At 30.7% G+C, this 23,916-nt stretch overlaps 1 protein-coding gene across 1 annotated transcript in view; it reads right to left on the bottom strand.

Annotated features, from left to right (window-relative positions):
* Positions 1-14,492: 14,492 nt before the first annotated feature.
* The window catches only part of LOC115885033 (growth/differentiation factor 8-like), an 82,569-nt gene continuing 73,145 nt past the window's right edge, over positions 14,493-23,916 (bottom strand). The window contains exon 3 of the mRNA XM_030903775.1: positions 14,493-15,562. Within this exon, the coding sequence (XP_030759635.1) occupies positions 15,185-15,562 (378 nt within the window). The 3' untranslated portion in view covers positions 14,493-15,184. The remainder of the gene's footprint in view (positions 15,563-23,916) is intronic.

The following is a 23,916-nucleotide window of genomic DNA, read 5'->3' on the forward strand; positions in this document are numbered from 1 at the left end:
ATTGATCATTTCGCTGGGCAAATTCGACCGCCCTATTATCTGTTGTATATTTTTGCCATCGTGCCTGCTTTTTTCCAGTAAATTGTGCCAGTCTGTCCCGGTGGGTGGCACGCAGCGACGATTCAGCGCCGTCTGGACGGCCCGAGTAATAGGGGGAGTCCCAAAAAAGTTTTTCTTTAGCAACCACCATCCAGACATAGACGAAAGGTTTCTAGGTCGGCACAAGGCCGAGGACGACGAATCCGACTGTCGTTTAAAATTAATATACAGGGTGGTCCGAACTGTATTCCAGAAACTTCGGCAGCATATTCTGCAGATAAAAATAAGTAAAAAAGTTCGTATAAATGTATGCCCTAAAATGCTTAGTTTCGGAGATACAGGGTGTAGAAGTTGCATTTTTATTTCGATTTTTTCCAAATAATTTCTGAAATAACGTCAATAATTGGATGAAAATTGGTGTCTGGGAGTTTTTTGACATGAGAAATTTGATTTTGATATCAATATGACTCCTATTTGTAGGGGGCGCCACCTAAGTGTGTTTGAACGGTTTTGAAGAGTAATAACTTTTCGTCCGTACCTGTATAAAACTACTGAGTGGACAAATATAAATTTCCATGACTTTTTACGTAAACAATATTTCTTGATAAAAATAGCTACGAGCAACCCTTCTCAAGATATTTAGAATGGAAATAGTCAATACATGACATTATTGACAAAAAATAAACACGTTGAGTAGATAGTTATGTGACAAATAATAAATTTCGATTTTTTTTTATTAATCATAATTTTTTCTGCAAAAAAATTATGATAAAACAGTTTCTGTTGAACTTTTGGCACAAAACATTTCAAGTTTATGATTTCAGTCTAATTACTAATTAGTCAACATGTTTAATTCATGTCAATGTTGATAGGTATTGATAATTTAGATTCCAGACATCTCGAGAACCATTACTCGTAACGATTTTTACCAAGAGACTTTTTTTTTACGTAAAAAATGTCGTAAATGAATATTTTTTTACTCGGTAGTTTTATACAGAGGTACGGACGAAAAGTTATTACTTTTCAAACCAGTTAAAAAATATGTAGGTTGGGTCCTCTAAAAGTAGGTGTCGTATTGACATCAAAATAAAATTTCTCGTCAAATCAGGAATATCTGAATTAATAATTATTTAAAAAATGATTTAAAAATAACTTGACGGATCACCATCATTTGCCAACTAGACCAAAAGTAGACCATAAACGTTAGTCAACATAGAGGCTGGCATGTCGTCTTCATATATAAATTAGAAACCTGTACTGTACTTTAATGTCTTTTGCGCCGTCTGGCGATGCGAAAGAAACTAAATTTGTAGTTCTATAAAATTACTATAGAGTGTCTAGAGCCTGGGTAGCATCACAAACTGCAGTATTAAGAAACGTTTTTTTAAATTTACTGTAGCTGTGGTGACAGCTTTGTTGTCGAGAAATTGTTGACTAGTAAACTGTGTTTTGCGTGCGTTTTGCCTACCGTACATAATAAGCATTTACCGCACAGGTACATCGTTTGTTTTGGCATGTTTTACATGCTGCTCGTAAGGTAAAGCATATTAAAACCCTAGATCATATATGTATACTTCCGTGGATAAATCAACGTAATATAATACAACGTAATACATAAGTTTAGCATTAAAAAATATGTCTCCAACATCACGACATGCCATTTTCAAACCTTCTTTATTGCACTCAGAGAATAGGTACATTAAAGAAATGCTTACTTCATGTTAAAAAATGGAAACAGACGCCACCTGGTGTCGCCTGGCAGTACTAGCTAAATTGAGGGGAATTGGAGGGGCGGGGCTTAAAAGAGGGGAAATTTAAAAAAAAATATTTCTATAAGTATCACGACTTACTGTTTAAAGTTAATAAACATATTTTTTATTACTTTAATATAATTTAATGTATTAAAAAATATGTCTATTAACTTTACACAGCAATTCAATGATATTATTAAAGACTTATTATTTTCAGAGAAAATTCATAGTAAATAAATTACACATTAGTAAACAATATCATTTTTATTTTTTAGAGCTGCGATTTATATTACAATAATATTGAAATATATATATTTTTTTAACAATGAAAAAGAATATCCCGCAACCTGAAAAAGAAAGATGATCAATTAATGACTTAAATTAGTTCAAAATACATTTTGCAAATAACTAGTGAATTGGAAAGATAAACATACTATTAAAAAGACATTTTAGTAGTATGTTATCATCTATTTACTGATAATACATTACATAAGTATATAATAAGTAAATAACATGCATAAGGCACTATGATACAACTACCTGTATCATGATAACACACTAATATGACAAAAAATATATGCTAATTTAAATTCCTTTAATGATCTAATGAAACACTATCTAGCCTCAATGCATGCCATTCCAAAGGCAAAAAAAAACTGTTACACCAAATAAATATAAGCTGAATAAAACACAAACCAAGCCAGCGTGCATAAACAACCAAAAAATGCATCAAAAAATACTTTTATCAGATCATACCCTTGGATATATTATGTATTTTATATATCGCACATCCCGTTCAAAAGTTTACTAACTCAAAATAGAGAATATAGAGAACATTGTCAGGAGAAGTAAAAGAAAATTTAAGTTAAGGCAATATGCTCCTTTTTGCATATTAACGGCCAAATAATATAATGTTGATTTAATAAAATTTTACTGGCATCCTTCTCAGGTATAAATCAGATTAAAATGACATTGTTTTTTTAATAATTGTTTGTTTTGTAAACATTTTTTGAAGACAATACAGTTTTGAACGGGCTGTGCGATATAAACAAGGATCTTACTATTATTTGAGGTTAGAAAGTATTTAAATAATATAAAACATAATCAAAATCATTTTTGATCATAAATTTTAGAGGTACTTACGTGTTTTGATATTATTATCAGGAAATAATACGTTTAGTTAAACAGGTACGCTGCCAGGTAAGTTCTATCGGCGGGTTTTTGCAAGAGTTGAAATCTAAAAATACAAAAATACGTTTACATCTTAGTTGTATTTACGAATAAAGTATTTGTGTGTAATTTCTGACTTACCAGTTAACTGAATAATTGCATTAAATACATCCAAATGGTAATTTAATATTGTAAAAAAGCAAAATTGTTTTAAATCACTTGCCAGGACAGCCCGGCCAGCTTCTTTGTTGACAAAATGGCCGCGGTATCATGATTTAAGCAATGTGAGTGACAAAGAAAGCCAATGCCTGGCAGATGTTGCTTTCTTTGTCGTTGGTCCTGGCACGTTTAAATTTGACTGTTGCCTGTTTTCCCATAGAAGTGACACCCCCGTGATTGCACTTATGAAACTTTCAATAATTTTGCCTTTTCCGAGGACCCTACTTTGCGCATGCGCATTAAAAGTTGCACGTATTTCCAAAAGAATCACAATTTTATACGATTTTAGAAAGTACAAATTATACATTGCTATGGAAACCAACTTTTCATCGTCATCATATTGTCATAATCATATGTCATAATCTTATTTCCATTGTGTAACGACGCTTGTTTTTTGCGTTTTTTATTTTAAAAATTGTATTAACAACTACTCTTTTATCCACCGCTTTTATATAGCCAAGGATGCAAAAGTGAGAAGTTAATTTTAAGTTTGTGCAATTATATTTCTATTTTTTTTTTCGTTTGACTTTCTAAATACTCGTAAAAATGACAAGAAAATGTTTGGTCTGTGGAGGTTCTAATATAAAGGTCCCCGAATTATCTTTTTATAGGCAAGTAAAGTATTCAGTTGTCCTTTTATTTATATTAAACCACATGCCACATGCAGACTTTCTGGTTAGATGTCCTAAGAATATTGATATTCGTACGGAGTGGCTTTTTTTATTTAGTTTAATTTTTATGACAGTAAACATTCAATGTATTTTGTTCAAATATATGCATTTTACAAATGAATGTTCAAATTTGGCGTGTGGATTTCCATGGTGATTTACTTATCCACGTAAGTATACAGGGTGAGTTTCCTACGATGTTCTCTATGGGTATCTCGGAAACTACTGGAGATAGGAGTCGGTTAAATGGGGAAAGAATTGCAGTTTTGTGGGGTCATAAATATGCGCCTTTCAGATTTTTTAAAAATTTTATGGCTTACTAGATATTTCGAAAAAAACAAATTTCGGCTATTTTCAAAATTGTCCCTAATTCCATTACAATCTATTTTAGACAAATAATTTTCAGATAAAAGTTGTAGATAATCATATCCTTAATGAGATTGTGTGGTCCGTTTTTTCCGAAAGCCTGTCATTTTTGACATGTGACACAAGCATATATTTTTTTAAATGGAAACCATAGTTAGCGATGACTTCATAAAAGCGCCATTTTTTAAGCTTTTCAGCGATATAAGCTATAATATGTTATAGCCAATTCTTATTATTTTTAAACAATTTCACTTAGTTAGCCATGGAAACAAGTTCAATCGCCGTTGCTCTCAGAAATGTGAAGCTGTCACATCCAAACTTTGTAAATTAAAATAAACAAAAATTGTAAATATAAATTTTTCAAATGGATAAAAGCGTGTAGATACTCGCGCATCAAATAGAGTGGTTCCAACATGACTTTCATTATAACCCCCCCCCCACCCCAATGAAAGAAATGTTAAACATTATTTATATCATAATTATGTAGACTCACGTAGACTCAGGGCTAGAAAGAGGTGGACCATTGCATGGGCCTCCCCGATCACCTGACCTATCCATTTTAGATTTTTTATGCGGTATGGTTAGGTATGATATGGTTATGCGGTATGGTTGACAAAGGAAGGTTTATAAAAAAAACTTTATGAATGAGGCATGGCGATGGTACGAGAGAAGCTTGATTAAGTCGACCGGTCCTTCTGTGAGAATAGGTAGTAATTCAGTTTTAAAAAGATGCAAATCAAAACAATGGCGGATTTTTTGAACATTTTCTAAAATAACTTAGTGTATGTAGTGATATTAATTTTTTAAGGTTTAGTTTGTGTAATGTAAATTGTAAAGAACCGTTTATTAACATATTTTGACTTTTTATAAGTTATAAATCATAATAAAATAAGAATACCGTGCAATCTAAGTAAAATTAGTCAAGAAAAGATAAGAATTGACTATAACTAAATTTAACTTTTCTAACATGTCTTTTTGGATGTAACAGCTTCACATTTCTGAGGGCAAAGACGATTAAACTTGTTTCCATGGCTAACTAAGTGAAATTGTTTAAAAATTATAAGAATTGACTATAACTCAGCAATTTTTAGAAGAAAACATATTATAGCTTATATCCCCGAAAAGCTTACACAATTGCGCTTTTTATGAAGTCATGGCCAACTTAGTTTCCATTTAAAAAAACATATGTTTGTGTCATATGTCAAAAATGACAGGCTTTAGAGAAAAACGGAGGACACAATCTCATTAAGGACGTGATTATCTACAACTTTTATATGCGGTATAATAAAAACTTTTTGTCTAAAATAGCTTATAATGGAATTAAGGACAATTTTTAAAATAGCCGAAATTGGAAACCATGGAATTTTTCAAAAATCTGAAAGGCGCATATTTATGACCCCACAAAACTGCAATTCTTTCCCCGTTTAACCGACTCTCTATCTCCAGTAGTTTCCGAGATACCCATAGAGAACATCGTAGGAAACTCACCCTGCATATGATCTGGGATTAAAACAGTAATATTTGTTATATTACAGTAAAATGAAAACAAAAAATTAAGATTCTCACAAATTTATTTAGCAAAAAAGTATATGTTACATTATAAACCAAATGTACACTAAAGCGAAAAATATTTCAAACAAACTATTCAAGGCAAAATTCAAAATCAAGAAAAAAATATATAAAAGCGCACCTCCATTAATACCAATATATAAAAAACGTAGAAATAATATTAAATACTTTATAATTTTATATTGTTTTAAAAACATTAATATCAATATTTATCAGAAATTAATGGTGGTGCTAAAAATAAAACTAAATATTAGTTACAAAAATTTGAAATTTTGCCTTTAGTAGGAAATTAATTTTCTAACTATATTTTAGAGATCTATTTATTTACACCTAGAGAAATATACTATACAAGGATAACCTAATCGTTGTCAATTTTAAACATTTATTAATAATAATATGTTTTTCGTCGTTATTATAACTTATTAATCTTTAAAATACAAATATAAACCTTTTGAAAACATGAATTTTAAGGTTATCCTAAACAGAAAGACATTTTAATTACAGTCTTAATTTCTAAAAACTATACAAACTATTTTACAGTTCTATTAAATTAACAATACTATTTTTTATTACAAATTTTGAATCTTTTATCACAATTTTCCCACACCCATTTCAAAATAAACTCTAAGGCATGATATCACAAAATTTGTCAAAAGTATTTCGTTATTCTTGTACTACTTTGCGTAAATTTTGTACGTGTTCTGAATATCCTTATAAAATAGATATATTACAGAAGAGTAGTTTCGTTGTTATAATCAGATTTATTTTCAAAAATAATTTTCATATACAATATATGAGAAAAGTAATTTTAGAAACTGCTCTTTTGTTTTCAGTGTTTTAACTTGACTGCAGATTTTATTTTTATCAAATATGTTTTTTTTTTTATTAAATGCATCCCCTATCACCTTTTACACTGCCGTAAATTTTATACACCTGATTCATTTTTTGTAATTACTCATATCAATTAATACAAAAATAAATATTATAGAGTTGCAATACCTCAAGCTACCTCGGCAAATTGTGCGGTATTTGCAAACCCTCTCCTAAAATTACACTTATGAACTAATTATATCACAATTTTTACAAACATGAGAAAAAGAAATACATTGTAAAGTTAAGTATTTTGTATTGGATTTTGTTTAAAAAATACACGAAATATTAATAAATACTGATTTATTAATATTAAATGATATAACATTTTTAAAACGTCTAGTTTTCTGCAGAGATGATATGATATTATACAGGGTTCTTCACCACATACGATACGGAGTATTGTAGCTAACCGATTAGATTTTTACAAATTGTAAGTTTTGGATTCGTTGAAGGACTATTAGAGCTACAATTTAAAAATATTTTTAAAAGATACAGAGTGTCCCAAATAAATAAAAAATATCACAGTTGTATTTTTTTTAAATGGAACACCCTGTATATTATTGCATTTTTAGTTTCTACGATTAAAATAAAGGTAAATTTGATTAAGGTTTATTACACTTAAACCTTACCGTTTTTTGAAATATTTTCAGTTTTGTGAAATTGCAGTATAAATTTTATGACTTCATTTCTCCGAGGGTATCAAAGTTTTTAATATAAATATTTACTGAAGTTTATTTATTGATAAGTTATTGTGTTGCAATAATAAAAATTATACTATCTCATACAGAGTGTCTAAAAATTTATTTTAAATAATTACTAGCTTTAAACGGCAATAACTTGTTTAATTTAAATGAAATACCCTGTATATTTTATGAGAATCAGATGTACAATTAAATTGTCTATCAAATTGTATTATACTACTTTTTACTTATCTCTTTAAGTTTTCGTAGAAAATGCATTTATTTATAATTTAGACCTCATTTATCAATATACCCATGGAATATTGACATTTTAGATTGTTTTTAAAACAACACATGTACAAAATGTACGGGCTAGTAATATTACTAGCCTGTTTTTAGTAAAACGATAATATTACTAGCCCATTTGTATGCAAAAAGAAAACTATTTAAATCTTTATAAAAGAGTATACAATTAATTAAATATACCACCAGTGTTTCCACCCAAATACTAATTAATTACATACTTAATAGTGTTCGTTAATCAATTATTCTAAATAAATGTGGATTTGAATCAGAAATCAATATAGTAATAAGTTATGAAAATGAACGACTCTGTTGTTATAAATAAGCATTTGACAAAAAATAAAATATCATTTTGAAGGTGTTAGTTTTTTTACCACACTGTCTAATACACATACATAATTTAGTATTTTAGTATTTGGACCAATTATTAGTAATCAACGCAAACAGTCAATTAATGTAGTTTGAATACTGGAATCATATTAATCGGTCCTCTTTAACAAATATTTAAACAGTTTTTTTTTTTATTTTTTAATGAAATAAACGAACTATATAGACAATATTAGTATCTTGTACTCTTTAAAAGTTTGGTACATCTTTAAAAATAATCTAAAATGTCAGTATTCCATGGGTATATTGATAAATGAATTCTAAATTACAAGAAAATGCATTTTCTACGAAAACTTGATGAGATAGGTAAAAAATGGTATAAAACAATTTGATAGACAATCAAATTGTGCATCTGATTCTCATAAAATATACAGGGTGTTCCATTTAAATTAAACAAGTTATTGCCGTTTAAAGCTAATAATTATTTAAAATAAATATTTAGACATTCTGTATAAGGTAGAAAAATGTTTATTACTGCAACAGAATAACTGATCAATAAATAAACTTCAGTAAATATTTAGTATTAAAAACTTTGATACCCTCTGAGAAATGAAGCCTTAAAATTTATACTGCAATTTCACAAAATTGAAAATATTTCAAAAACGGTAAGGTTTAAGTGTAGCAAACCTTAATCAAATTTACCTTTATTTCAATCGTAGAAACTAAAAATGCAATAATATACAGGGTGTTCCATTTAAAAAAATACAACTTTGATATTTTTTATTTATTTGAGACATTCTGTATCTTGTAAAAATAATTTTAAATTGTAGCACTAATAGTCCTTCAACGAACCCAAAACTTACAATTTGTAAAAATCTAATCGTTTAGCTACAATATTCTGTGTCGTATGTGATGAACAACCCTGTATTTTTTTAAATCCATATACAATTTCTACAGTATTTCTATCGCAATACTGTTAGTACATAAGAGAATAGATAATATACAAAAAGAATATTATACATTGTAAAAATATTTAAGTCAAGAAACGTTTTCAAAAATAAATATGATATTTTTCTGGCGTTTTATTTTGCAAAAGACCTGAATGATAAATTTATCTAAAATATGTTCGATCCAAAAATAAGAGCTAATCATATCTTTTAAATATGCAATTTCTTTTAAGTTAAATGTATTTCACAAATTGTTGGTTAATTTTTAAATTAATATATCTGGAGCAGGGTTGGCATGATTCAAATCGTGATTTAAATCAAGTGATTTTTTTTAATTTTAATCATGTGATTAAAATCAAAAACAAAAAATTTATTGAAACTTTATAATAAATCAAAAAATGACTGTAAAAGTTATAAAACTGTGTCCTAGAAAACTAGAAAAAATATTTCAATAACAGATAATAAATCGAAAAATAATTGTAAATGTTATAAAATTATATAAAAATATCTATTCATCAATTTAAATGTTGTACCGATTTTTCAAGTAATTTTGTGTGAATCCATTAGACCGCTAAACGCAGGGATTTATTTTAAAATTTATGTATAAGTGACAAAAATTCGCTATTCGAATACATATTATTCGCAAAGTCTAGGGCAGAACTAGGTTCTTATGATATAGAGACTATATCTTCATTCCCGAGAATCTATAATCGTGGTCAGAAAACGAAATGTTTTATTTTTTTTGAAACGGTTGTATGTTTCCTCCTAATTCCACCTAATTCCTACCGACATTTTGATCTGCAGTAAGTACCTATCTACTTTACACTTTGATATTAGATAATACATACTGGACTTAAGACCATTTCCGAACAATAGTGTATTGTTTTATTAGGAGTAAAAATTATACTTTTTTTGACGATGCTGTCTGTACCTTTGAAGGATCATTGTAAAGGCGGCATCCCACGGCGCGTGTATCGGCAAGCCACGAGCAAGACTCGCCGATACACGAGTCGTGGGACCGGGCAGCTATGGGGCAGCTCGTCATTTTTGGCGCGGCTTGGACATACCCGCTTTCTGTCGGTAAACTTGACGATACTCAAAGGAAGGCGAGCCTCTTCGAGCTCGGCTCGTGTTGTACACTCGTTGAATTTGACGCTTAATATCAGTTTAATAATATATTTTTGTCCTTTTGTGCTTAGGCGTAACAGTGCTTTACTTTTATGCCTAGGCGTTAAAATGACAAAAGTTAATATCTTTGAGATGTTTGAAAAAAAATCCATTTGATCTGAAGCGACTCTTTTTGCGGAATATATTAGTGACGGATGTGGAAAAATGACACGCACCGTAAAATTGTTAATGTTATCGGTATCAGGCATAGTTATAAAGATTTAGCCATTTAGGATAGGTCTTTAATTGGAAATAAGTCCTAGTCATTTGGAAATCCGATTTAAAAATTGTTTTGAATTAAAATCAAAAAAATTTGATTTAAATCAAAAAATCTTATATTTTTGATTTTTTTTTTTAAAATCATGATTTTTTCCAACCCTGATCTGGAGTATGATTAAATATTTATTAATCATAAAAAATGTATTGGAAAAATAAAGTAATTTTCTAGTAAATGTTTAATTTTCAATGAATTACTTACTTTTAATAATTTAATTTGATTAAATATGTAATTTTTTGTCATATCTTCGAAATACATAATTCGGTAATATATGATACATCACATCTTCCGGTTACAAAAATCTAACAATTTCGGAGGTTGGTCCTATTCAATCTAGAAATAAATTAAAGCCCACATGCTTTTTCCTCAACTTGGACTACCAAAAGTATTTCTTTTGAATTACCTTAAAATTATGATAATTAAGTTTTATACAATCCGGGTTTAACCATAGTAAATTTTTATTATTTTTAATATAAAATTCAATTGAAGTGATTAAAAAGTACTCCCTGAATACAAAAAGAAATGCAACAAAGTTAATTTAAATAAATTGAATAAATAATAAATCAAATTCAATACAAATTGCACTGGTTTGAAATGACGCGTAGAAAATTGTGACGTCACCTCAGCATTTGACTAAATAGTTGACAGAGGGCGCGAGCCTCTGAAGAATAATATTATGGCGTGTCTAGTTCTCTGCTACCGTATGTACACCATATATCTTAAAATCACGTTAGATTTTTCTATTTTTATTAAGTTCGTTAAAAAATACTTTTTTATGTGGGATTATTCTTTATTACACCAATATTAAATTTACTTTTATATTTTTTTCTACTAGAAATTAAAACTTAAATTTTTATAATTAACAGGTTTCTGCCATTTTTATCGAAGCACTAAACACTACCAAAGTTGTTCGGATGTTCGAGGCGTTCAAGGGTTAGAGGTTAGATTTGTATTTTGTGGATTTTGCGTTTGGCGTTAAATACTTTGAGTTTTCAATTTTGTTTTATTGTACCCTCTTTATTATTTTTGTAATGAAGGGTGTTAAAGTTTGTTTTGTGAAGGGCTGTCTAAATAACTCTGAAGGCTCTCCAGAAAAAGTTTTTAAACTGTTCCTTTGGATGAAAGTCGTCGAAGAGCGTGGTTTGAAGCGGCAAGACAACAATATGTCAGCAAAAGTACGATATTTTGCTGTGACGATCATTTTAACGTAAGTTCCTTAAGTTTTATTTTACAATTAATTTTATATCAACTTTAAAATACATTTAGAAAAATGGTTTATATTTACCTTTGTACCTGGTGGCAAACCGTAACACTTTTGATAGGTGCCGTCAGAGATTGCAAAAGTGTAAATTTGAAATTCTTAATATTGATTAATTTTTTTTAAAAAATGGGATGAAATTGAAGTAAAATAAATACGGGTGTCATAAAATTGTACGAAGATTAATTATTTGCAATAAAAAAACTATGGTTAAACTCCGGATTTATGTAAATGGTAGTGGAAATAACTTAAAACAAAATTTGACAGACAGCATCCCAAAAATAACAGAAACTACTGTCATCTCAACAAGCTGTTCAACTCTCGTTGCACAGCTTGTTGTTTAACGTAAAAAATGAGTGTTATTGAAAACCTGAAATAATCATGTTTATTAACTTTAACGTTTATATTTTATATTTTTGTTCAATATTTTTTTAGTTTGCTGTTCTTGTGAAGAAAAACACATGCCAACTACGAGTTTCATCAAAATCTATTATCGATGATTGTGATGTTCCTTTTTACTCACAGAACAGATATTTCATTTATCGTTTATTTTCAAAATATAAACACATATTGTCTGTCTTTTAGTTTATAAATTGATCAAATTTACTAACACAATTTAAATTTAGAGAACGATTTTGTAAAATGTATAAATTCCAACGCACATTCCATATTCCATAAACATTTTAATTTAGTGTAGGTGTCAGATGTATTTATATTATCCATAATTACATTCTCAGAAGAAATACCTTTAGAAGTCGTTTGGACAAAATGTCCAAGAAACTTTAAATGCAACTTATGCTAATGGAGAACATATGTAAACTTATGCTCCCTAGTTTATCAAAGAAATACTTTTGAAATTTATTTTATAATTATCCAAAATTTTTGGCATATAAAATATAACTGTGAACTCAATATTCCGTTGTTTATATTTTTTATTTTATACAATTACAAGATTTTGGATAGTTATATGATAGCCATTATCAAGTATATACAGGGTGGCACACCTCATTCGCCTCGGTTGATTATACGGAAACGCAAAGATGTAGAAACAAAATTGTTATGGGTGTATGTAGAAAGGCTACGTACACAATTAAAAATTATATTCAAATTAACAGGGTGTGTTGCTAAGACCCATACCAAAGTTATATTTTTTCTTATGGAACACCCGGTATTTTATTTCAATTTTGGATTATTGGGCATAAAATAAGGCATTTATTATAAGGGTTTAATGGGTTTAATATGTTTAAAAGCTTTGGTTTTTGAGATATTTAAAGATATTTAAATATGCATGCTATAATAAAAAAGTTTGTCAACACCTTGTACATTACTTTTCAGAGTTAATTCTTGTGCTGACTTTGAAGCCAGAGAAATAAACTTTACTAAAAATTTTATTGCTTTCTTGTAATGTATTTTACATAAAAACTTCGTTATTTCACATACAACACTGTCTATTTTTTTAAATAAGTCGAAGCAGATTTAAATGCTCTTTCAAACTATATTATGGTTTCCTATACCTATCTGGCACATATTTTGAATAAAAACCGATTTTTCAATAAAATGGCAATTAAGATGGCTGGTGTCGCCATGGCAGAACTAATTCTGAAAAGTAATGTACAATGTGTTGACAAACTTTTTTATTATAGCATGCATATTTAAATATTTTTAAATATCTCAAAAACCAAAGCTTTTAAACATATTAAACCCTTATAATAAATGCCTTATTTTATGTCCAAGAATCCAAAAATGAAATAAAATACCGGATGTTCCATAAGAAAAAATATAACTTTGGAATGGATCTTAGTTCTGACACACCCTGTACATTTGAAAATAATTTTAAATTATGCACATTGCCTTCCCACATTAACCCATAAAATATTTTGTTTCTACATCTTTCCGTTTTCGTATAATCAACCGAGGCGAATGAGGTGCGCCACCCTGTATACATATTATATAATAAACATCCTAAACTACACAATATATATTTTTTTTCTATTTGTAGTATGCAACCGATTGGGTTTTTCGATATAAACGTTGCCAGCTTTGGAAAATAGCCTCTCACTAAATTTACTGCTCTGCTATTACTTGACAGACTTTCGTAAGTTTCGCGAGGTTTGGATATTTTTTAGTGTTTCCTAGCCACAACTTGGAAGGTCCTCCGATCCAGGTGACTGGCTTCCAAGTATAATTCAATTTCTTCAGTAACCTTATAACAGCTCAGAATCAAGGCAACTAATTTTCAGAAATCCGGTATTGCAAACGAAATCCACAAAAAAACTAACTTTACGATAAAGTCTGTCTCTATTTATAGTCTAAGAAAATAAGTAATAAAAATAAAATAGTCTAAGCTAGCAACGTTTTCCAGAAAGTATTTTAAGAAAGCTGGGTCTTTGATATATCTTTTACTATGCTCTCTGGAACAGCATGCGGCCCGTCTGGCTGCCGATACCCTTTGCGTTCACTACTGCGCATCGGAAGAAGCTCCTATGTTTTTTTATTTAGTCCGTTAAATTCTAGTATTGAATATAAATCGAACAAGTCTCAATAGCGCAGCGCGTAGAGCTTCCGACTACAAAGAACTTTTTTTATTTTATTTTCGTTTATATTCTGATAGTAAAGTATTAAATATTTGTTTTATTTTTAATCACCAGAATTATTTAATATTTTACTACCAGAATATAAACGTAAATAAAATAAAAAAGTGTTTGCCCTGACCCAAACTCTGACTCCTCGCTTGAAAGTCGGAACCTCTACGCGCTGAGCTATGGAGACTTGGTCAGTTTATATTCAATACTAGAATTTAAAGGACTAATAAAAATATAGAATCTTCTTTCAATGCGCAGTAGAGAATGCAACGTGTACCAGCTGTTCCAGAGAGCATAGTAAACGATAGATTAAAGAGCCAGCTTTCTTAAAATACTTGTTTTCCCGACGTTGCTAGCTCTCATACTATTACGATGATATAAGAAGATCCCTAACACTTCCTTGGGTGATTCGACCGAATATTCGGTATTCGGCTAAAATCACTATTCGTGGCATCTCAAATAAATATCGTTTTAAGTGGAAGAAGTTAGCCCAGTTAGTTATATATAGAATTAAAAGTGTCAATATTTAAAAATAGACGATTTTGTTTCTTCACAAACATCGTTAGAAGAATATCGATACTTCGATGTTCTGCTATTGATATATCGATATACCAGAAACGTAATTCTATTGTTAACATTCCTAAATCAACTAGTTTATAAATTATGTAGTTTAGAATGTTTATTGTTAGTATCTATTTGATAGAAGAGAGGAAGATAGAATAACTCGTAATCGTATAAATTAGTGAATAAAAACAACGGAAGTTGTACACAACAGTTTTCTTTCAAATTAGCTATTTTCTACCACCATCAAACAAATCTTGACATAAATGCAACTTATGCTAATAGAGAACATATGAAAACTTATGCCCGCACAAGTTTAGAACCATACCACATCCCACACAACCAGTTCAACAATTTTCACAACCGATCAATACTAACTTTCGGAGCACACACAACGGAATCACTTGGCTAGCGTCTGGGCAGTTTATTATGAACAGCCGCACCTGTCGACCACCATGCCCGGTAAATTGGCAAACACCACGTTGACTTTTTCGTCAAAGTACAGCATGTGTATGGGCGACATTTTTCGGGGAGCACAACAGGGTGCGGCCGAATTTGGAGACGACATTTTTAGCAAATGTGTGTGCGGGTACTTTTGCAACGTGAGATACGGACACTCGCCTGAACACATGTGCGCGTCGTACCGTTTCGGAGCTATGATGAAATCCAGTCCGATTTCCACAAAGTCCACGATGAAACTGTAGCGACAACAAAGGGGTTCCGAGGCTTTGTCGTCGCAATTGAGGCCCACGTTGCGGCGTTTGCGGCGCTTGGGCTCCATCACGGATATCTCCACAAATGGGGCCTGAAATGAAACATAGGAGATTAGTATTTTAACATTCATTTAACTTTATTACAGTTATTTAGGTTTTTTAGTTCTAAATTCATTCGGAACCTCGCAATTAGTGGAATAAATTAGTGGTTTCAATTAGCGTAGATTTGTCTTTAATTTCAATGTAAGCATTCAGAACGTTAAAATTAGTGGTAATCATTTTCAATTATTAAAAAAAGGTTAACAAACTTTTGAATTTCTAAGCCTTTGATTATCATCGGTCAAGAGAAATTGTGATTAGAAATCAAAAGTTGATCGTTTTAAAAGCTAAACAAGCTTTCTCGATAGATACAACTGACTACCGCAAGCTGTTGCTAGGATATTCTATTAATTTTAATTGTACTTTTAAGATATTGTGAATGATCGTAATCTAATAGTTATTTTTTATACAAGACGATAAAATGGTATTTTATCGTCGACCGAAAAGATTAATTCACGAGCGATGAAATCGCGAATGAATTAATTTCGGAAAACGATAATGCAATTTTATCGTCGTGTATAAAACAATTTTAAAAATATTCAGAACTGATTATTTCAAGGAATTTATTACGAGTAGAAAAAATATTGTGCTGGGTTGGCGTTGGTTTCTATGTAATTTGACAAATAAATAAAGCTGTCTCTTTAGTTCTCAGTTTTGAGTCCATATTTTTTAATTCTCTTTCGTGTCGATTACTGATTGACTGGGGGGCCAGAAATGGCTCAAAACGAAATAAGTAAATTACCAACAGATATTCAGGCTGAGGCGACAAACGCCATATACAAACTACTTCCATTAAAATCTCGAATAACTTATGAAAAGGAATACAAAAATTTTCAAAAATGGAAGCAATTAAGAAATAAAGTTTTTAACCTATCCTCGCTATTAAAGTATCATTATTTAATCTACCCTTACGGTTAAAGTACTATTTTATCTACTATTTTTGATAGATATAAACAATTTTAACAGTTGCTATGGAAAAAAAGTATAAAATGTAATTGAAACCACTAATTTATTCCACTAATTGCGAGGTTCTGAATAAAGCTTTTATCTCATTAAGTATTTGTTATCAGATAGTTAGGCAAATTTATTTATTAGTAAATCACTGTTGACATGTTGGTCTCCGTTGGATTAAAGCAGCAGTATTGACAAAAAAAACTATTTTATTTTGTAGATTTTTTAATTTTAAGTGACGAAATACCCATAGAACTTTTTTGACGAGGTTAATATTTGTTTTGGTTTGTTTTTGGTTGGCTGCATTTTCTATGGATGTAATGTTCTTAATGATAAATGAATTCAAGTAACCATAATATCTTGTTCAAGTATAAAATTAAATCTTTCAAGTTACTAGTTCATGACTTGAAATAATCCATTTATACTAAAAACGCCTGTGTTGTATCAGTCTTACTGCTAAACGTTTAATGTTAATTCTTGTTATTGATTCTAAATTTGGAAATTGTCCACTAAATGGTAAATACACTTCCCCAATAAATTAACGCACCACAAAAAAATAACCAAAAGTTTAAGTTAATTTTTTGTCAAAACCACTTATCCGATTTGGACGATTTTTTTTGAATGATAGGTTATTCCTTCCACAATGTTGCTATACAAACTGTATTTTGATAGGAACCCTTTTTATACTAATACCGGGTGTAGCAATTATAACGTGTTTTTTTTAATAAAATTTGTGACACCCTGTAGAGTAGTTGATCAGTTACAATTGATCAGTTAAAATTGATATCACATTTTAACCTTATCTTTTTTTTACATTTTGTTTTTTTATTTACTCCATTATCTTAATCATTACACGAGAAACAACATTTTATAGGATGACTGATTTAATATTGGTTTTAATTAAAATTTTTCCATTTTACTCACTAAAGTAAGTAGCAGGCTATGGAAAAACACGGATTACCAGTAAATGCCAAATAGAGATGCTTGTTGTCAGTGTCACTCGTTTTCGTCCTTTTATTATATCAAAAATATGCAACGTGCACGTGAAACAAGAAATCTTACTGGCGAAGAATGTGCTCAAGCATTAATATTGTCTGAGGAAGGTTGGAGCTACCGAAGAATTGGTGAACGATTTAATGTAACTCACTCAAACCATTTCACGAGTTATACAACGGTAAGAGATACTGGGAGTAATTGTCGCAGGCCGGGACAAGGCAGGAATCGAAGAACCAATCCGATTCAGGAACGTTTTTTAAAACTCTCAACATTAAGACAACGTTTCGTAACAGCTCGGACCCTTCAAACTCAGCTCAGAGATACTAATGGTCTACAAGTTTGCACAGAAACTAGCATCTCTATTTGACATTTACTGGTAATCCGTGTTTTTCCATAGCCTGCTACTTACTTTAGTGAGTAAAATGGAAAAATGTTAATTAAAACCAATATTAAATCATGTCATCCTATAAAATTTTGTTTCTCGTGTAATAAGGAAGATAATGGAGTAAATAAAAAAACAAAATGTAAAAAAAGATAAGGCTAAAATGTGATTTCAATTTTAACTTGATACAGTAACTGATCAACTCTACAGGGTGTCAAAAATTTTATTAAAAAAACACGTTATAATTGCTACACGCGGTATTAGTATAAAAGGGTTCCTATCAAAATACAGTTAGTATAGCAACATTGTGGAAAGAATAACCTATCATTCAAAAAAAAATCGTCCAAATCGGATAAGTGGTTTTGACAAAAACTTAACTAAAACTTTTGGTTATTTTTTTGTTGTGCGTTAATTTATTGGGGAAGTGTAGTTTAAAAAAAATTAAAATAGACTTGCTTACTGTACATTTTGATTGGTAAAATGATATTTATATATTATACCAATATGATATATTCAAGGAAGAAATTCAATCATATTCAATCATATTCAAATCTAGAATCCCACTCTATCTAAAGAAGAAAACATTCGACCAATGTGTCCTACCAGCCATGACCTATGCATGCGAAACCTGGACACTTAAAACGGACATCACAAGAAAACTGCAGGTCGCACAACGCACAATGGATCGAAATATGCTGGGAATAACCAAGAAAGACTGTAAAAGAATAGAGTGGATACGAGAAAAGACTCAAAGTAACAGATGTCATCCGCAGAGTCAAATCCCTCAAATGGCAATGGGCAGGATACCTGGCAAGAAAGACACCTGGCAAGACGAACTATAAAACTTTTGAACGCGGATTGTTTCTTGACTTTGAGACACAAATTATTAGACATATATTATTAAGACATATATAGTCGTTTTTAAACTGTAAAGAGTGTTAAATAATTTTTAATGTTATTCTTTTATGTTAATAATCTTCGTTAGTTTTGCTTTGTTTTAACAAAACGTAACAATATTAATATGTCGTATTTATAAAAATTTATATAAAGACTTTAATCAGAAATATGTTGGGTAAACAAGAAGATCAATAATAACTAGGCTCAATTACGATATGACAGAACAGATAAATCTTGCTCTGCTTAACATATTTTCGGTAAAGATCTTGGTACAGTACGTTCACGGACATTCTTTGCAAGAGGAAAAAGTTTTATTTTTAACTTATTGAGAAAAATAAAACGATGAACTTTTATGAAAAAAAAAAGCTCACAAAAGTTTTTGCTTATTCGAAAATGGTTAATATTTTATAATTCTCCAAAGCTCTTTAGTCCTTAATAACAAATTATAAAAAAATAGAACTTTTTAGAACCATAAATTCTGCGTTCACTGCGTTAGATTTTCTAACTGATTTCTCATCGTCAAAACAATTCGCGTAATAGGCTTGGTGCATTACAGTTGATTTTAAAAAGTCTGACCGTAGCGCGCGATACCGAAGGAATCAGAAGTTTTCGGCTTTGTATTTCACGCAGTTCCGCTGTTAATCACATTGAAATAATATTAAAATTGTGGCTTTGTTATAATATTTAAGTATTTTAGTTTTTAATAGTGCAGTTATTGAAAATATAAAACACTCAGGTATGAGGTTTGTGTGATGTAACGCTGTTTCTTATAGTAAAAATTAAGTGAAAAAATAGAACCCGAACTGGGCGTCGCTTTCTGTCGTGACAATTTCAAATGTTAATAAAATTGTCAAAAAAATGTTAACACGAAAAGGAGGGCGTAGTTATGTGGTTATTGGGTACAATAACATTCAATAGATCAACTTTCCCGGATATTCAACTCTCCCGAAACAACATTTTATAGCTACACAACTTCTCATACCGATTTGATCAAAAGCAAAAATGGATTCAAGCAACTCGACAAAACAGGTCAGTAAACAAAATGCCCATTACATACTTAAAAAATTAAATAGGCAGATACTATGAAAGGATAAATTATAACTTGCAATATTGTAACGTTTTTAGTTCGTTACATGTCTTTTTTATATATGATATATGATGTCTGGCGTATCGTCACCGGATTCCGTATCGTTCAGGCCCATGGTACAAAGAATACAAGGTATGATATTGCGCAGGTTGGTCGCTACGTCACAGGTGATAACAGGCGCTATTGGTCAGCACGCTCCGCGCGCTAGTTTAAATCGTCAAGGTATTGTTATAAACCTGTTTTTTTGTTTATATACCGTCATTGAATTATCGCTAAGCAAGTTCCTATGGAGCAGTGCGTAAGGAGTTGGGCTAGGAAGCGAGAGACCGGGGTTCGAATCTCGGCGGGACATAACTTTTTTTTTAAATACTGTTGTATTCTATAGTTTATTTTTGTAGTATAAAAGAAAGAACTATTTATTCTGTTATTTTTTAATCTGCGGTATTAATATAAATTGATTGTTGGTACAATACCTCATTTAATATAAAATAATATTCTACTTTTTGAAATGTATCTGGCCCTAATTGTACCTAAAAGTAATATATTTTTACAGTGATATACCATATTGTAAACTATTGAATATTTCAATCACTTAAAAAGTTAATTTGCATTGAATAATTGCCTACAATCAAAGGAAATTTGAGCTATATAATCCTTGATGGGCATATTCTGGGTATGCAAATACTTTTTTTAATACCTCTAAATTTTGGGTTTCGTTCAACCGATTTATTCTCAAAACCAGAAACATCTACATATAAAAAGAAAAGCACAGGTCACTAATTATAATAAACTTCACCCTTGGAATTACTTCTATCACAATTACAATACATTCATCTGCATTGGCATTTTCTACTTTTCGATGGGAAACAATATAATTCCCAACATTTTTTAAATGATGTAACAATTTCTCTTGTGGTTACTTTTCCATAGATATCCTCATCTCTGTCCTCATGTGAATTCAGAGGCAATGAACATAAAAATTATTTACCATAAACATCGCAAACTAAAAACCTAATAAACAATTTTATACCGAATATAGAAATAAATTTAGTATTGTTACCTATTATGGTCCAAATCCATGTTAATAGATAATTATTATTTTTAAATATATTTTTGAAACTGCTGGTTTTAGTAATTATTAAATTAAACGAACTGAAAAGTCTTAAAAATAAACAATTCTTAACCATAACCCCAAAAAATGCAGATCTCCTGTCAACTTTCTTTATTTTTTATTTATTCATTATTTTCCTAGTGACGTCACAGGTGGTATGCGCGAACTGAACGAAATTGGAGCCGCTATAGATCATACCTTGTATTCTTTATACCATGGTTCAGGCCTGATCATTTGTTTGGGGCACTTGGCGTAATTTTTACGTTCTCTAGTCAACCCTGCAATCGTTTCACTGCTCTGTGGAGGCGCTGTCAACATCGCTCCAAGGTTTCGCTCTCCACGCTTAACCTCACTTTTGTTTTGCCGCTCTATTGTACCCCAGTTTTTAGAAATGGTAATTTAAATCTTGCTGCATAATTTGAATCAGCTGCCATTTCGAAGCTACAGGTAAAGACGAGTTATTATCTTTTTTAGATTCGATATTATTATTGAGTATTTTTAGGGTAGAGTTTTGGATTGGCCCACCTCAACTCGTATTTGGTGTTTGCTGACACGTTAGTTTTCTTTTGTCCTCCAGAATGTTAAATGGAAGAAAGGTTTCTTTGTTTAATATTGTGAGCCCTCGGATGTAATTCGAGGTAGGTTTATTGTGTTTATTACACCTTGGTAGGTTTTAAACACGAGTTTCGTATTTTTAGGGTCCTATGGTTGGATGTCCAAGGTACGGACAGTATCCAAGGTACGGGCATTATCCAAGGTCCTAGTAGTGTTCCAAGTTACGGGTAGTGTTCCCATGTATAGTTTTCCTACGGACAGGTGTCCGATGGACGAGTGTTACCTGTACGGATAGTTTATCCTATGTACAGAGTGCCCCAGCGTGGATGTGGCGTAGGCCCCATGCTGCTTTGCTCCTATCTTTAAGGCTAGTCGATAGTTACGACTGTATTGGTTCATGGTGTCCTCATCCTGGCCCCTTTTGTTGTATTGGCGAGACAAAGTACAGAGATACGAGTCCCACCTCACGCTGCTACTCTTTGAAACAGGATTGCTTCAAGAACAAACACAGCTAAGTTTAGATTTAAGTTCTGGTTTTACATTTTACATTTAAAACATTTTCAGTCTTAACATAATAACGTACATCTTAAATAATATCGTACAGACTATGTTTAGTGGTTAGATCGTTAAGAACTTATTCATGTCGTTTTAGTAGTTAAAATATGATTTAGATCTTAGATTTCATTACATTACGTCTTGTAATAGTATTACTTTCTATAGATATTATTATTGCGCTATTTTAACAGATAACTAACCAAACATAGATTCTAGAATCTACGGCTTGAAACATCTCAGATTTAATATCGTATAAAATATAACAAATTAAATAAAGTAATGCTACCTTTCATATATTTTCTATAACTTTACATGTACTGTATTTTATCATAGTCGTTTTCATAGAACATATTTAGTACTATTTTTAACATAACTTTCTTCGACATTATAACCACTATAGTTGCTAGAATTCTACAATGTTATTTACCATCATAGAACATCATGAATAAATATAGTCATTAGTTTTAAACAGCCCCGGATCTAAGGGGGGGGGCAAATTGGGGCGCCTGCCCCGGGCGCCGGTGTCAGGGGGCGCCAAAATCATAATATAATATTGTTGAAAATCAGAAAAATTGCTCCACAAAGCGCATAGTATGCACCTTACGTTCTTCTACCAAGTATTCATTTAATTTTAAAACGTTTAGTTAGTCTAAACTGTCCCGTTTACGAAAAATGCCTACCTATATTTCATATCAATTAAACTTTTAGTTACGTAATCGAGAGCGCGATTTTTAAATTCATTGTTGCCAACCATGGACATATTCGACGCCCTGCTGACGAATTGGAATTTAAATTTCGCGCTGAGGATTCAAGTGGTAGCTCTGCTGTAAAAAAATGTCAAGTTGCCGCATTTATTTATTTATTTCCTGACATTGTCATTCGTTTTAACACTTTAGTTTTGCATTGCGAGTTTTAATAATTAGTGTTTTGATACTTTAAGCTCGAAAATGTTTACTAGCAGACCTTGCAGTCGAACATTGTTCTTTTTAGAACCTATTTTAGTACGAAGTGTACAAGATAGTACCCATCGCAAATTTACTATGGAAAAGCAGCAGTAATGGCCCTTTATGTTCCTTAAGTGCTGTTAAGAAGGTGAGTTCTGTTGATGTAAATAATAACTGTTTATATATTTATAATTAATTTATTTTTGTTACCTAAAATATTTTGATTAAAGGAAAATATATAAAAGTGGACAACGCTGTGCCGGTCAAGCTTAATCACGTGTCTAAAAGTTTATTTGATATTTACTGTATATCTAGATATTTGTACGTTTTTTAAATTAATTTATTTCAAACGCTGCGCTGGAGAAAGAGGGCGCTACTATCAATTTTTTGCCCCGGTTCAAAAAAATTGTAGATCCGGGACTGGTTTTAAATAATATACAACTGTGTTTTCTTTCTCTGTACATGCCTGGCACCCAATACTATTTGTATTTTTTATTTATTATTGTTAGTTAGTTTCTTTCCAGTGAAATACCTTATCCATGACTGCTTTCCGATGAAAAGCTGCCGTTCGCAGTGGTAGTTTAAAAAACGCTATAATATTAATAGTATACTTGTTTTAATCAACTGGTGCTTACATCTTTTATGAACATCTTCTAAAATTACAATTATGTACCTTCAAAAAAAAATCGTTATAACCGAAATAGCCCCCGTAATGTCACAGTTAGCAAGATCGGTGCGTAAAACTATGCTAGCTACCGTAGTTGAACTAATCTAAAAAGTTTTTTTACCTGGAATAATAAATTATAATACTTTTAGAATAATTAAATAATAATTTTTTCGTATACGCCCTATTTAAACCCGTGTATTGG

The sequence above is a fragment of the Sitophilus oryzae genome, unplaced genomic scaffold (genome assembly GCF_002938485.1).
Source record: "Sitophilus oryzae breed Bouriz unplaced genomic scaffold, Soryzae_2.0 scaffold_359_pilon_pilon, whole genome shotgun sequence".
Taxonomy (NCBI): Eukaryota; Metazoa; Arthropoda; class Insecta; order Coleoptera; family Curculionidae; genus Sitophilus; species Sitophilus oryzae.